The 13,254-nt window shown below is 36.9% G+C and overlaps 1 protein-coding gene across 13 annotated transcripts in view; it reads left to right on the top strand.

Annotated features, from left to right (window-relative positions):
• Nav3 (neuron navigator 3) overlaps window positions 1–13,254 on the top strand; it is a 788,263-nt gene that overhangs the window by 609,362 nt on the left and 165,647 nt on the right. For all 13 annotated transcript variants that reach the window (XM_063263475.1, XM_039079115.2, XM_063263477.1 and 10 more), the window contains one exon: window positions 13,138–13,253. In XM_063263475.1, the coding sequence (XP_063119545.1) occupies window positions 13,138–13,253 (116 nt within the window). The remainder of the gene's footprint in view (window positions 1–13,137; window position 13,254) is intronic.

The raw sequence follows: 13,254 nt of genomic DNA, 5'->3' as shown, positions 1-13,254 counted from the left end.
TTGGGATACAATATAATGATTAAAATAGTTGGCCCCAAGAGCATCCACATATATACTGAATCCCCAGTGGTACCATTTACCAGCTCGTGACTTTAAACAAGTTACTTACAATTTCCTAGTTTCATTTCCTTCAGCTGTTAGCAGAGTTTAAAATAATAGCCAAGGTAATGGATACATTTGTTCTATACTCTAGTATAGTGTAAGTCATTAAATGGTTTTTATAAGGTACAACATTCACAAAGTAAGTGTTATATTCAATTCCCACTGCAAAGCGTAAGTTTATAGATAAAAATAATCATATAAGTAGCATGTTCTTATTTTGAAGTTGGGGTATGCATTCTAAACTGTATACATCAAACCCAAGAATATATTATATCTAAAAATATGTTACATATTGCTACACAGTTACCAAAGAAGCTGATTTTTCTTGTGCTGTGATTTGCCTCATCAATCAGTCACAAGTGTAAGCCTAATTTAGTTCCCTGTCAGCCTCTGTCAGTCACTAGTATAAGCCTAATTTAGTTCACTGTCTAATTAGTAAAGATATAACCAAGGGAAGAATAATGTCTGCTCTGGTCCCGTCCTTTTGGGAGGTTGTAAAATTTAAAGGATATAAGATATTTAAGATCAGGAAGCAAGACTTTTTTATAATTATCACAGAGTCAAAACTGCAGTGAGATATTTCTTAATGTACCAGATATATGGCTTTTAAAAATAAAGCCAAGAATTGTAATTGTTTATTTTTCCCTTGAAAGAACCAATTTTTTCAAAGTTCCTATACACTCCTTAAGGAAAATGTCTAATTGATACATTGTTAAATTTGATTGGGGGGGTGCGGATGTGACAGCCCTGGTATTTATTGCTATTCTGACTCCAGTAGCAGTGCCTTTAAGCCTTTGTACCTAGATCAGGAGAGTCGGTTGTTTCTCATTTCTAAAGTCTGCAACTGGCTAGTCAGAAATGAAGATGCCACAGTTAAAATCCATATTTCAACGATATAAGGAGAGCATGGAGCTTCAGATATATCATACTCTGCACATGTACGCATTTCAAATATTTTTCAAAGACATCAATCTTTTTTTAATTTAGGTTTTTACGTCAATCATTTTTAACTAAATACTTTGTGCTGATGAAAATGAATGTCTACACTTAAAGAATTCATCCAGCTCTTTTCTGCAAGTGGCAACAGACTTATTTGTTTATTGTAATAAAAATTAAGCAAATGGAGTCCATTTGAAAATATAATTTTTTGGGGTTGGGGATTTAGCTCAGTGGTAGAGCGCTTGCCTAGCAAGCACAAGGCCCTGGGTTTGGTCCCCAGCTCCGAAAAAAAGAAAAAAAATATATAATTTTTTTTATTCCACCCTTGTTTTTATTTTTTTTTCTTTCTAAGACAGGTTTTCTCTGTGAATCCCTGACTGTCCTGGAACTCACTGCACAGATCAGGCTGGGATTGATGGTGTATGGGACCACACCCAGCGTGATTCAGTACTCTCAATCTTCATCAACATTTGAGATAACTCTGTATTACAATTTCATAATTGAGATATGCATTCTAAACTGTATTCCTCAAATACTCAATGATAGATTATATCTGAAAATATATACATACTACTATACAATTACCAAAGTAGCCTATTTTCACTCCACATTGCTACTGAATTTATCTGTATAAAGCCCAGAGCTATTTAGTGGTAATTCCTCAATATTTAAAATTGAGACCTAAAATTAAATACAATTACTACATATATGATCACTTTGCATGTGAAATGATTAAAGATAGCTAACTAAGGAGTTGGGAATTTAGCTCAGTGGTAGAGCGCTTGCCTAGCAAGCGCAAGGCCCTGGGTTCAGTCCCCAGCTCCGAAAAAAAAAAAAAAAAAAAGAAAGAAAAAATATTTTAAAAAAAGATAGCTAACTAACATGCTTTCGCACACATAGTTACCATTTGTGTCATGAGCATACTTCATCCTACCTCTATGAAATTTGCATGCGTTCCATTATTACCACATGGAGTCACCATCTTGTACTAAACCTCAGGTCTCCTGAGCTTATTTCTCCTATTGAAGACAAATTTTGCATCCCTGAACAATATTTCCCAAAACCATCCCTGTCACTACTATATGACTACTCTCTAGTTGTCTGAGATCAGCCCTGTCCCCTTTTTTACATCTCAAATGCAGGAAAGAAAATGGCTTACGTGTCACACCTTCTTGTCCTCCAGATAACATCCCTTATATATCAAATGACAGGCTTTCTCCTCTTTTGTATTTGACTAATATTCCATTGGGGTTGTGTACAACTCTGACAAAGGAACACAGCTTAGCTGGTAGTGCTTGTTGGTCTGCCATGAAACCCAAACAGATTCTCCGTACACTTTGAATCTTTCATTTCTCCCTGTAAATTAAAATTTACAGATGCATGGTGTTATGGCCTACTGGCTAGGAACACAGAGAGCAGACACAGTCTTGCATGACTGTTGTTTAGAAACATGACCAAACATACCTGAGACCATGGCTCTTAGAGCCGTATTGGTTGCTGCCAATGGTTAGTCATGTGGCTTCTATTAACAGACTTAAGGATTTTGAACTTGAGTTTTCTAGTCTGTAAAACGGAGATGAAATAATGGAAGCCACCTCATGTGACTCTATTCAAGATATGTTTGATATTTATGCTATGTTTTCATGTGTTACACGGCCTTCTACAAATCTTTCTGATGGAGGCTAGCTGTTTTAAGAGATTAAAGGAAACAATCCCATGTGAAACCATCACCATTAACGGCAAAGATTACACTTAGGATATTGTCAATAATATAAAATAGTTAAATAAAAAGAACAGAACACTATATATATATATATATATATATATATATATATATATATGACAGAACTATGAAACATTATCACAAAATTTTATAAATAATAAATAATAAAATTATATCCTCTGAAGACAATGTTTTAAATACTTGCACTTTCCTCCTTATATTCCTGACTCATGACATTTTGAATGTAGACCTCCATGTCCTTTCTCATTCTAACCATTCCTATTTATGTAAGAATCCTCCTTGAAATCCTTGGACATGGTTTATAGGAGTTGTTAATTTTAGATATGATAATACTTGTGATTTATGACTTTATAATGGCAGTATCATCTTTTAAAATATCATCTGTAAGATGCTTGCATACTGACATTGCCCATGTTACAAGATTGATATCCATTTCCTGACATAAACCTCACCACAAACCCATTAATATGTGACAGTAGCCCTATTTATTAGGAATGGAGGAGCAGCGATTTAAATTCTGAAAAGTAATGATCTCAGAAATTCACAGAGCCTGCAAAATTTACCTCTGAAACTGATTCTGACTGACTGCACACATCTTATGTTCAGCGAGCCTGAACGTGAGGACACGTTCTCCTCTGCTTGTCAGTTCTTTCTCAACGTGGAAAGAATGAGTACTATTACCAAGCAATTCATACTGGAAAATGTCAGCAATACATCTGCAGATTTCTCAATCACTTGGAGATGGGGCATGGTAGTGAATACCTGTGGATCTCAACACTTAAGTGGGAAGTTGGGGGAACTGAATGATTGAGACCAGCCTAGAAGAAAGTCTACACCTCAAAATACCATTTATCATAAAAAACTGTGGACTTTTTAACTAGTATAAATTGACATAATATATACTTTTTACATGAATGAAAATTACAAATACATAATATGTACATACTTAAGTAACCTACATGGAATTGGAAAATTATTGGGATGAGGGTGATTTATTTCCCTTTTACCTCCCTAATGTAGGCTTTCCTTACTGTCTGAGTTAGATTAATATTGCTATGATAAAACTTAACGACCAAAAACAATTAGGAAGGGGAGGGTTCATTTCGTGTTTCATTTCCAGGTAATAGTCTCTCCCTGAAAAAGTCAGAACAAGGGGTCAAGGAAGGTAGAGATCTACAGGCAGTAACTGAAGCACAAACCATGAAGGGACACTCCTTACTGAATAGCTCTTCATACCTTGCTTAGCCTGGTTTCTCAAACAACTCAGAACCATCTGCCCATAAGTGGTACTTTCCCCATGTGATGGGCCCTTCCAAGTCAGTCATTAAAAGGAGCAAAGGAATAAATTCTGAAGTGCCACATACATTCTACTAATTAAAGTAGCCAAGGAGATTCTCATCAAAATTCATGCCCATATGGTTGGAGGACAGAAGGAAACAAATAAGAAGAAAAATCAATATCTTGTACTTTTAACCACTCCCTCCCAGGTTATCTAAGTTTTAGCTAGTCCTACCAATTCTCTCAAAACATAACCCAAGTCAACCATTTCTTCCTATTTCTACTTACCAATTCTCACCAAATTTCCAGTGAGCCTCTCCACTTTTACTTCAGGGCCCTTTGCAGTCACACCATACATACTGCCAATTTTTGAACTTTTGCATATATAACTTAGATAGAGAGATCTCTGATTTAGGATGGTTTACCTCAAAATTTTTTGTCATGAATATAATGGAAAAGTGATGTGCCATCCAACACGAACTGCACTTTTTGCGGTTCAGACCTTAATCCTTTTGTGAGCTAGGGATGTGCAATAGGATATTCTCAATGAAACTGGACAGTAGCCAGACACTGCATCTCCCAGTTAGTGATGAGATCTCCTTGGCGAACAGTAACAATGTGCAGTACACCTACAGCTCTGTATTTGATGCGCTTTGACCATGCAGTCTTCAAGTTATGGTAAGCTTTGGAAGTTGAGGAGAATCTGTATCCAATTCTGTCTTAGATAACCATTTGTTGAATCTCTCCTAAGCTTCACAAAAATCACTTTCCTCCTAGCTATCACTCAATGTGGATTTGCATCCATTCTGCTAGCACATTGCAGTGTGGCAGACTTGCTGTAATATAGACTACCTAATCCTGCTCAAGAGCCTTCACAGACATTCTCTCTGTCGCTTGAGACTAATTTTCAGATCTATAACTCATGTCCGCTTACTGGCTATTTCTTGCAAAAACCACCATTGCCATGTACTCTGAGAATATCCACTATGTCTCTGCCAGCATTTGTATCTCCTAGTCCCCTCAGCTTCTGCTGCTGTTGGCCATTTCCTTTTGTAGGTAATTAACTAGTATGACTTCAGGGGTTTGCATATGTATTATAAGCTCATAGCAAACAATTTTTTGTCTTTTAAAGCTCACAATTTTTTTAGTACTTGAATAAAAGTCTATTGTGTATACACAGCAGAATGTTATTATCTGTGCATCAGTTCATAGACAACTACACTGGTTCCATTTCCTATCATGAGTATAGGATAAAGGAATGCAAGTGAACAAGTATCTGCATAGTAAGGTATAGAGTCTTATGTATATATGCCAAGGAGTGCTATATATGGGTCTTCTGACAGTGTCTGGGACAATGCCACACTGATTTCCATAGTGCTCATAGAGTTTTCACCCTAACCATGGTGATACAGTGTTCTTTCCCTACGACCTCATCAGCATTTGATGTTTACTTTCTTGACAGCAGCTATTCTGACTAGGGTAAGTCAATCTCCAACTATTTGTGATTTCCATTACTATGGCGATTAAATGCATTGAACATCCCAAAGCTATTTCTTAGCTATCTGTTTTCTTCATTGAAGAACTTTCTTCTCAGTTCTGTATCCCTTTGTTTTGTTGTTGTTTGTGGTTTTGTTTTTGATTGAGAAGTTTTTTCTTATGTTTCATATTTTTGGTCCCTTGGATATTCTAGAAATTAATTTGCAGGATATAAGGCTGTCAGAGACACTTTGCCATTCTCAAGGGAGATAGTAATAGGGGTAAAAAAAGACCAGCATTTATATATATATATTTACATATATGTATATATATACATATATGTATACATATATACATACATATAAATAATTTTCAAAGAATAGAAATAAATGTTTAGTAGAAGCATGTAAGATAGGCTGGTCTCATACTTCATTCACCAACCGTTGTCTCAAATGTAGTAGACAAGAGACAGACTAATTTTGCTATATGATTCAGCAAGGAATGAAAAAAAATCCCTACAATTCAGCCTGAAAAACCTCACAGAAAGTAGAAAACTACATTTAGCTTTTGTAATCATGGAAATTCCACAATGATCTAGAGCTAGGAAGATAAGTAGAATGTCTCTATTTTCTTAGTTTCCCTTCTTGTTGCTGTGGTTTAAGCACGAAAAGGTAGCATTCCAAAGGCAACATAAGAAAGAAAGGGTTTGCCCTGGCTCACCATTCAAGTCAAAGTATACGGAGCTTTTTGTAGAATCCAAACTTCAGGATAAGCAAGGGAAGTGTTCAGAGTGCATGGTTGGGTCTTTCCTCCTGAATTAACCTAATCCAGATACCTCTTGACGAGCACGCCAAGAATCCCATCTCCAGGTGGTTCTCAATCTCATTGAGTTGGCAATTGAGAGTAGTCATCAAAAATCCACCCTTGGAAGACATGGCGCCCAAGCATGTCACTGGAACTCAAACGTTCCACACCTTGTCTCCACAGTCTCACCTTCAACTCACCTTGCAAAGTACCATCCAACCAATTAATCGTCCCCACAGCCTTGACAAATTTCAGTCATGCAAAAGTACAAAGTCTACATCTCACCCGAGACTCAAGACAATATATTCCATGTGGTTTCCTATAAGATAAACAGTGACAGCAAACCAGCTGCATGCTGCCCACCTTCAAAGAGGCACAGTACGCATCCCTATTCTGAGAATGGAAGGATCGGTCCATAGCAAGGTGTGAGGAGAACTAAATAAAACCAAAGTCTAGCAGAGAGGGTATCAAATCCTTTAGTTCTAGGTCTGGCACCGTGGGCTCATGATGAAATTTTCTGAAGATTAAATAGTTTTAAGTAGCCACGTACTTCAGCTTTGTTCCTTGTGATACACACACCTCTGCCCCGTGACTGCAACTTCCATTGGCAGATATCCTATGATGTGGACACATACAGTATTTTCAGTCAGACTGCAACTAAAGCGACTTAAGCGTTACCTTCATAGTTTCACACAATGACCTGAAATCACCCTCCTGGAAGGGATCAAACTCCACATTGCCTGTCTTCAGCTGCTCTTGTAAACTGTGAAGTAGGACTCTATGAGACAATCAGTCTTATATCCCCAATGCCTGCAATACTAATACCATGTGGATAAGGTTGCTAAGTTATGCTTCCAGCCAATTATGTACCCTGGACTCTGTGGACCACAGGTGTAATACCTCCTGTCCTCACACTGGGAGACTTTCCCTAGTTGCTTTTGGGAATCAGGGGACTCCTTCAGTGTAGACCTTCTTTTCCCACTTCAAATGCTCCTGCATTCTCCAGGGTTGGGTATGGTTTTGACTTCAGGAACCTTTTCTGTTGTCTCATTACATCTGGGGAAGTTGTTTGCCAGTGGTATTGGTGTCTTCAATTGTTACAGCCTCTTAGCACCAGCCCAAATATGTTCTCTTTTTAAAGTTTCCTGTGCCAAAACCTTTAGTCCATTACTTTAAACTTCACTTAAGTTTCAGGTCATGGGCAAACAAAACCATGTCTTTGTGCAAAAAAATATTGTAAGAATGTCCACTAATCTAGTTCCTGATACTGTCCTTCTTTTCCTCAAAAAACCAGTGCTTCCCAACCTTCTTTACTAGTGTGTGTGCTCCTGAACTGAGCCTGGGTATCAAACTTCTTTATGCTGTGGCCCTTCACATACAGTTCCTCATTTTGTGGTGTCCCCCAATCATAAAATTATTTTGGTGCTGCTTTATAACTGTAATTTTGCTACTGTTATGAATTTAAATGTAATTATCTTATATGAGACCCCAAGAGGTCACGACTGACAAGTTAAGGGCCACTGCTCTAAAACCTTATGGATTAGACCACCACTGTCTCTATCTGTTAATGTCCTGGGTAAATTGTTGTCTCTTCTCCTTGTCCCAGTTACTGTGCTATTGGTGAGAGAAGACATCATGTCTTAGGAAATTATTATTATTATTATTATTATTATTATTATTATTATTATTATTATTATTATCATCTACCACGACTGGGGTTTCATAGTCTACTTTAAACATCTAAAATCTGTCTTTTCTATCTGTCATGTTTTGTTTATTCCTTTTGAATGTATTACTTCATACCTATGTCTCCATATTTCCAGCATTATGTTAAAAAAAATAGTTCAACTAGTTAATTCAGGAGAAATGAGACTTGATTATGAGTCACAAGAAACAAATGAAAGCAACGGTTAGCCTTTTTCATCAAATGTTTTAAACTCTACATTCTTTACTTTTTCTCCATTTATATTAAATACCGATAAAGCGATGTGTGGAATATAATGCAGGCTCATATAAACAAAGGAGTTGAGGTAGGGCCTACCTGAACATTCTTCAAAGAGAAAACGATCCCTTAGACTAGCAGGTAAAATGTGACTAATGAAGAAACAAAAATCATCGAGTATTGTAAATCTACTTATTAAGTATGAGTTAACCATGAATTATTATTTTAAGCATTTTTCCTTTTGATGTAAATTAGTACCACTTTTGAAACAGCATCATAGATGTTAGATGAAATTTGGGTTGTAAGTTTTTATGCAGTCCAGATTCCCCTAGGAAGTTACATGAGAAATTGTCATGTGAATGCGCTGGATTCTGAAAGGTGGTGAATGCAGATCACTGGTCTCTAAAGTGCTCACACTGCGGAAGCTCGGGTTATTTGTTGAACAATGAATTGTGTAGGAGGAGCTCTCAGTTTATGAGGATTGAAATGTGGAGCGCATAACCGTCTTCCAGAGAGAGCTTTGTGCATCCTTGGCCATTCACTGCTGTGTGATCCACAGTTGTTGATTTGTGGGAATGGGGCATAATTGGTCATCAGCACACACTAAAGACTATTGAATGTTTATCTTGCGAGCCTGTCTTTTGCTAGACTTGATACATTTTTGTGCATTGGGGAGTAGTCTAAATGCCCTCACTCGGCAGGGTTATAAAGATGAAATACAGACCTGCTACTGGAAGATGGACTCTTGTATTGAACCCTGCTGTAAGTTCACATTTTCTAAGCATAGAAGGGTACGGCCAACCTTTCTTGTATTGGCTTTTGAATTTTGCTTTCAGGCAATCTGGAAAAAAAATTAAATTTGTAGGAAACTTAACGTAATGTTGTCAATTCCCTCTCTCTCTCTCTCTCTCTCTCTCTGTGTGTGTGTGTGTGTGTGTGTGTGTGTGTGTTGTGTTGTACTTAAAATACACGAAAAGGTGTTTTTTTTATTAATTGTCCCCAAAACACCATTTTAAGCAATTTAAAATTAATGTTCCACACACCAGTCATGTCTTCCTAGGAGCCTGTTCTACAGTCTTTCCTTGACTTCTCCAGTATTGATATTTTAAAGGCCAATTTTCAATTTTTTCCTTTACTGGCTCTATCTGATATTTACCCATCATTAGACAAATGGGTTTATTTTCCTTCAGTGGCAGACAAATAAAGCTATGCTCATCCCATGGCTTAATCTACAGGTAATATATGATTACTTATATTTGCTATTCTTCTGGTATAAGATATGTTGTCTTCTTTAAGATAATATTCCCTGTAGTTTTCTATTTTAAAATTAATTTCATTTACATTTAATAAACATTTGTGGAGTAAGATATTTTGAAACTTTTGTAAAAGAAAACGCTATTATTAATTTTCATCATCTCAAAGCTTTCAGCATCCTTTGAAGTCTCATGGCTGAATTAAAATTATATTCTAATAATGACAAATAAAGCCCTAGAGTTCGTTTGACTCATCTTGTGTATTCCCTAAATTGGCTTCATCTGTTATTCAGGGAGCCCTGGTTTCTTTTCATGGAGAATTATATTTAAAACCATGTTACTGCTTCTAGGTTTCCTAAGCGGTCAAAAGTAACTTATCTGGATATAAATATATATATGCTTTTACGTCACAAATTATGCACTGTTGTATTTAGGTCAATATAAAAGTACTCTTTTACAAAAGTTAAAATCTGATAGTACAGTACCTAATATGAGTTATCAAATTGCTTAAGTGGCCAGTAAAGTGTAACGTTTAGAATACATCAGTTGGCACCATTGCATTCAATGATGTCCCTTTTAGACTGATCTATTAGCAAAGGGAATTGAAATACAATCAGAGTGTCTAGTAAGGACTAATAGAGTCGGATTCTATTTCATGGGTTATGAGTGCGGTAAAATTGTCAGAGTAGTAATTGATAGGTCACCATTTACAGGTAGTCTAGTTTGGGCATTGGTTAAACATACACAAAGTCAAACGTACATGGTCACAATGCTCAGACAGCTGGAAACTAAAATTTGTTTGCCTGTAAACCCCCACCTTGCAGAATTGGAGTAAAGTTGAGTGTTGTTACATAAATATTACGCTAGACCAATATTTGTCACGTAGAAAATACATAAAAATGGACTTTCCGTTTTGCGGTAATCATTGTGGAGATTTAGATTTATTAGTTCTACTACTTCCAGTAATATCCTGTAGACCTGGAAAACTAGGACCGTGTATAAAGTAAACAGTGTTTCCAAGCCATAGTTTCAGTAGGTACATGTAATGTGCACTTCTGTCATGTCACTCTGTGTGGATCAGAGAGGGAGACTCTCCAATACTAACTATGTCAAAGTGTTCCTGTGAAATTTTGAAATCTTTATAAATAGTTTCATGATAAGACCCAAGTGTTTTTATTACACTGACATATACTAATCCCAAGAATAGAGACCATTCTGAAATTGTCAAGAACCTTGGCTACTTACTTTGATTGCAAAAGGCAAAACTTTAGTAATTAGTGTGGATTACATCCTGCTGGATCACAACAAAATCTAACTCCAGTTCTATTGTAAATAGAGAGAGGACTATTTGTCATTTTGGAACAGAGATGTCTGAGCTGACCCACTTCTAAAAATACACCAAGGAGACCTTCTAAGTTCTTTTGAAAATGAGGTGGAGCTCAGTGTCTTATAGTCTTTTTAGCAATTAATCTGTTTCCATATGATGACTTCTGTAAATGATTCACAAGGAGAATACCAGGGCAGAGCCAACCAGGAGGTAGGACATAAACAATATACTCCTGTGCCTTAAACGAAAAAGATACCAAAAGGTAATCAACTAGAAGTATGCACTCCCACACTAGTATGATCAAATGGAAATTCTGAGGTAAAATGGAGCAAATAGAAATGTGAAGGCTCTTTGTAAGTGTCTCAGATAAGGGACAATAGAGGTATAGCCAACAGGGCTGACTCATCAGTTCACGGTGTGAGGAAAGCAGCTACAGTCATCGGCTCAGACATGCTTTTTAAGATCTGTTTTTGGGTAGAAAAAAATCTTTGCTTTCATGACATTCTAAATATTTTCATGTTCCATTTAGACTTTCCCAGTGTGACACCGAATTTTATAAGTATTACTATCACACCTTCTGCGTCCCATGACAGCTGTTGTGTTGATCTAACAGGAAACAACTAGCATTGGGCTTTAGCCAGTCATTTCAGCAAACACCTAAGGTAACTCAGCTTCTGGGACACAAGTCCCTGAATAGTGAACCTGCAGGAATTTTAAGCCAGTCTTGAGTTGAAGCCAGCTTGTCTAATCGGGGGTTTGTTAGACAGTGCTTGGACAGTGCCGGGCAGCTTTCTTCAATGACTTTAGTGTACTTCACTCTCACTATTTAAATTTGTTCAACATAGAATAAGAGGCCCTAGAGAACACGAAAGGACTTCTCCTTCTTATTCATCTAACCATGATGGTCCCCTAATTCAGCTATATTGGCTGGCCATTGAGCTCCAGTGATCTGCCTACCTCTGCCTTCTTTACTCTGAGATTGTAGACATATAACTTCATCTAGATATTGATGTGGATGCTGGGGATACAAACACAGGTCAGGGTTGTGTGGCCAGCACTTTGCAGACTGAGCCATCTCTCCATGTATTCCTTCTTCTCTGTTCTTTTCTTCTCCATCTTCCTACTATCCTCTGCCAGGCTCACCATATATCCCAGCTCAGCTTTAGACACTTGGTGCTCTTGTCTCTGCCTTTGTAGTACTGAGATAGCCGACCTCACCTGCAAGGTGTAGCATAAATGTGAGGTAGTTCTAATAGCAACATTCACATTTTATTTTTCTCAAAACTACGATTTAGGATAATAGCCATAGATTAGTTAAAACATGACTCAGAAGTATACTGGCATTTTATTTCATAGACAAGCATTTCTATAGGTGTCCTTAAGCTAAGATATAATTACAGATGACTTGCTACACATTAGTTCTCAGGGCTGTAAATGGAATTTTAAGTAAGGCAAATGGAGTCTCTGAAAAGCACATAGCCCAGCAGCTCACAGTGTTGTGCCAGCTTGAATCCTGTGTTTCAGTGGCTCATGTTGTGATTTACTCAAACATGAGCTTTGGAATCAAATATATGTACGATTTGTACCTGTATCAAGAGATCCCTAGAATTTTCACCTGTGTGTAGAGGAAAGAAACTGTATAAAAGGAAGACTGGAATACCAAAAGTATATGATTCCTAAGTTGACTACCTTCCATTTTATTAGACAATCCTTTATTTGTTAACTACATGTCCATGGACACTATTTGCACACAGATATAAGAGTATGGGAGATCAGTGAAAGCATTTGCTTCTGTCTAGCTTTAATGTTCCAGGAACCTTAGATCATCATAGTGAAATCTGTGCTTCACTGTCTATTTGTTATTTATTCTTTTGCATTCTATTTTAGATACATTTTGTAACATAGGCATTAAAATTGCCCCCACACCCAATGCAATCAGCTATTGATTGCAATCAACTATACAAGCTTTCAAGTGCAGATAAATCCAGGAGATCTGAATCAATACCTCACTCATATGAGAGACACATATGATATATATGACATATATATATATATATATATATATATATATATGTAAAATCATACTTGGGCATATAAAGTTCCTAATTTCTCATACAGATAAATATCTGTGGAGCATCCCAGTTGCAAAAAACAAATTACTTACTTTGATGGAAAACTTGAAATGAACTTATTTCTTCTTGTGCAGAAGAATTAATTTGATGAGTCATTGGTGACCACAATTGTTTGTCTCTGTCTTCTTGGTTAACTCCAGAGCACATTCAGAAAATGAAGGCACCCTTTTACCACCTGCTGACTCCTGTACTAGCCCCACCAAAATGGATTCTTCCTATAGTAAGACAGCTAAGCAATGCCTAGAAGAGCTATCTGG

Source organism: Rattus norvegicus, chromosome 7 (genome assembly GCF_036323735.1).
Source record: "Rattus norvegicus strain BN/NHsdMcwi chromosome 7, GRCr8, whole genome shotgun sequence".
NCBI lineage: Eukaryota > Metazoa > Chordata > Mammalia > Rodentia > Muridae > Rattus > Rattus norvegicus.
Note: the sequence above shows the minus strand (reverse complement) of the source record. Positions and strands in the feature narration are given on the sequence as shown.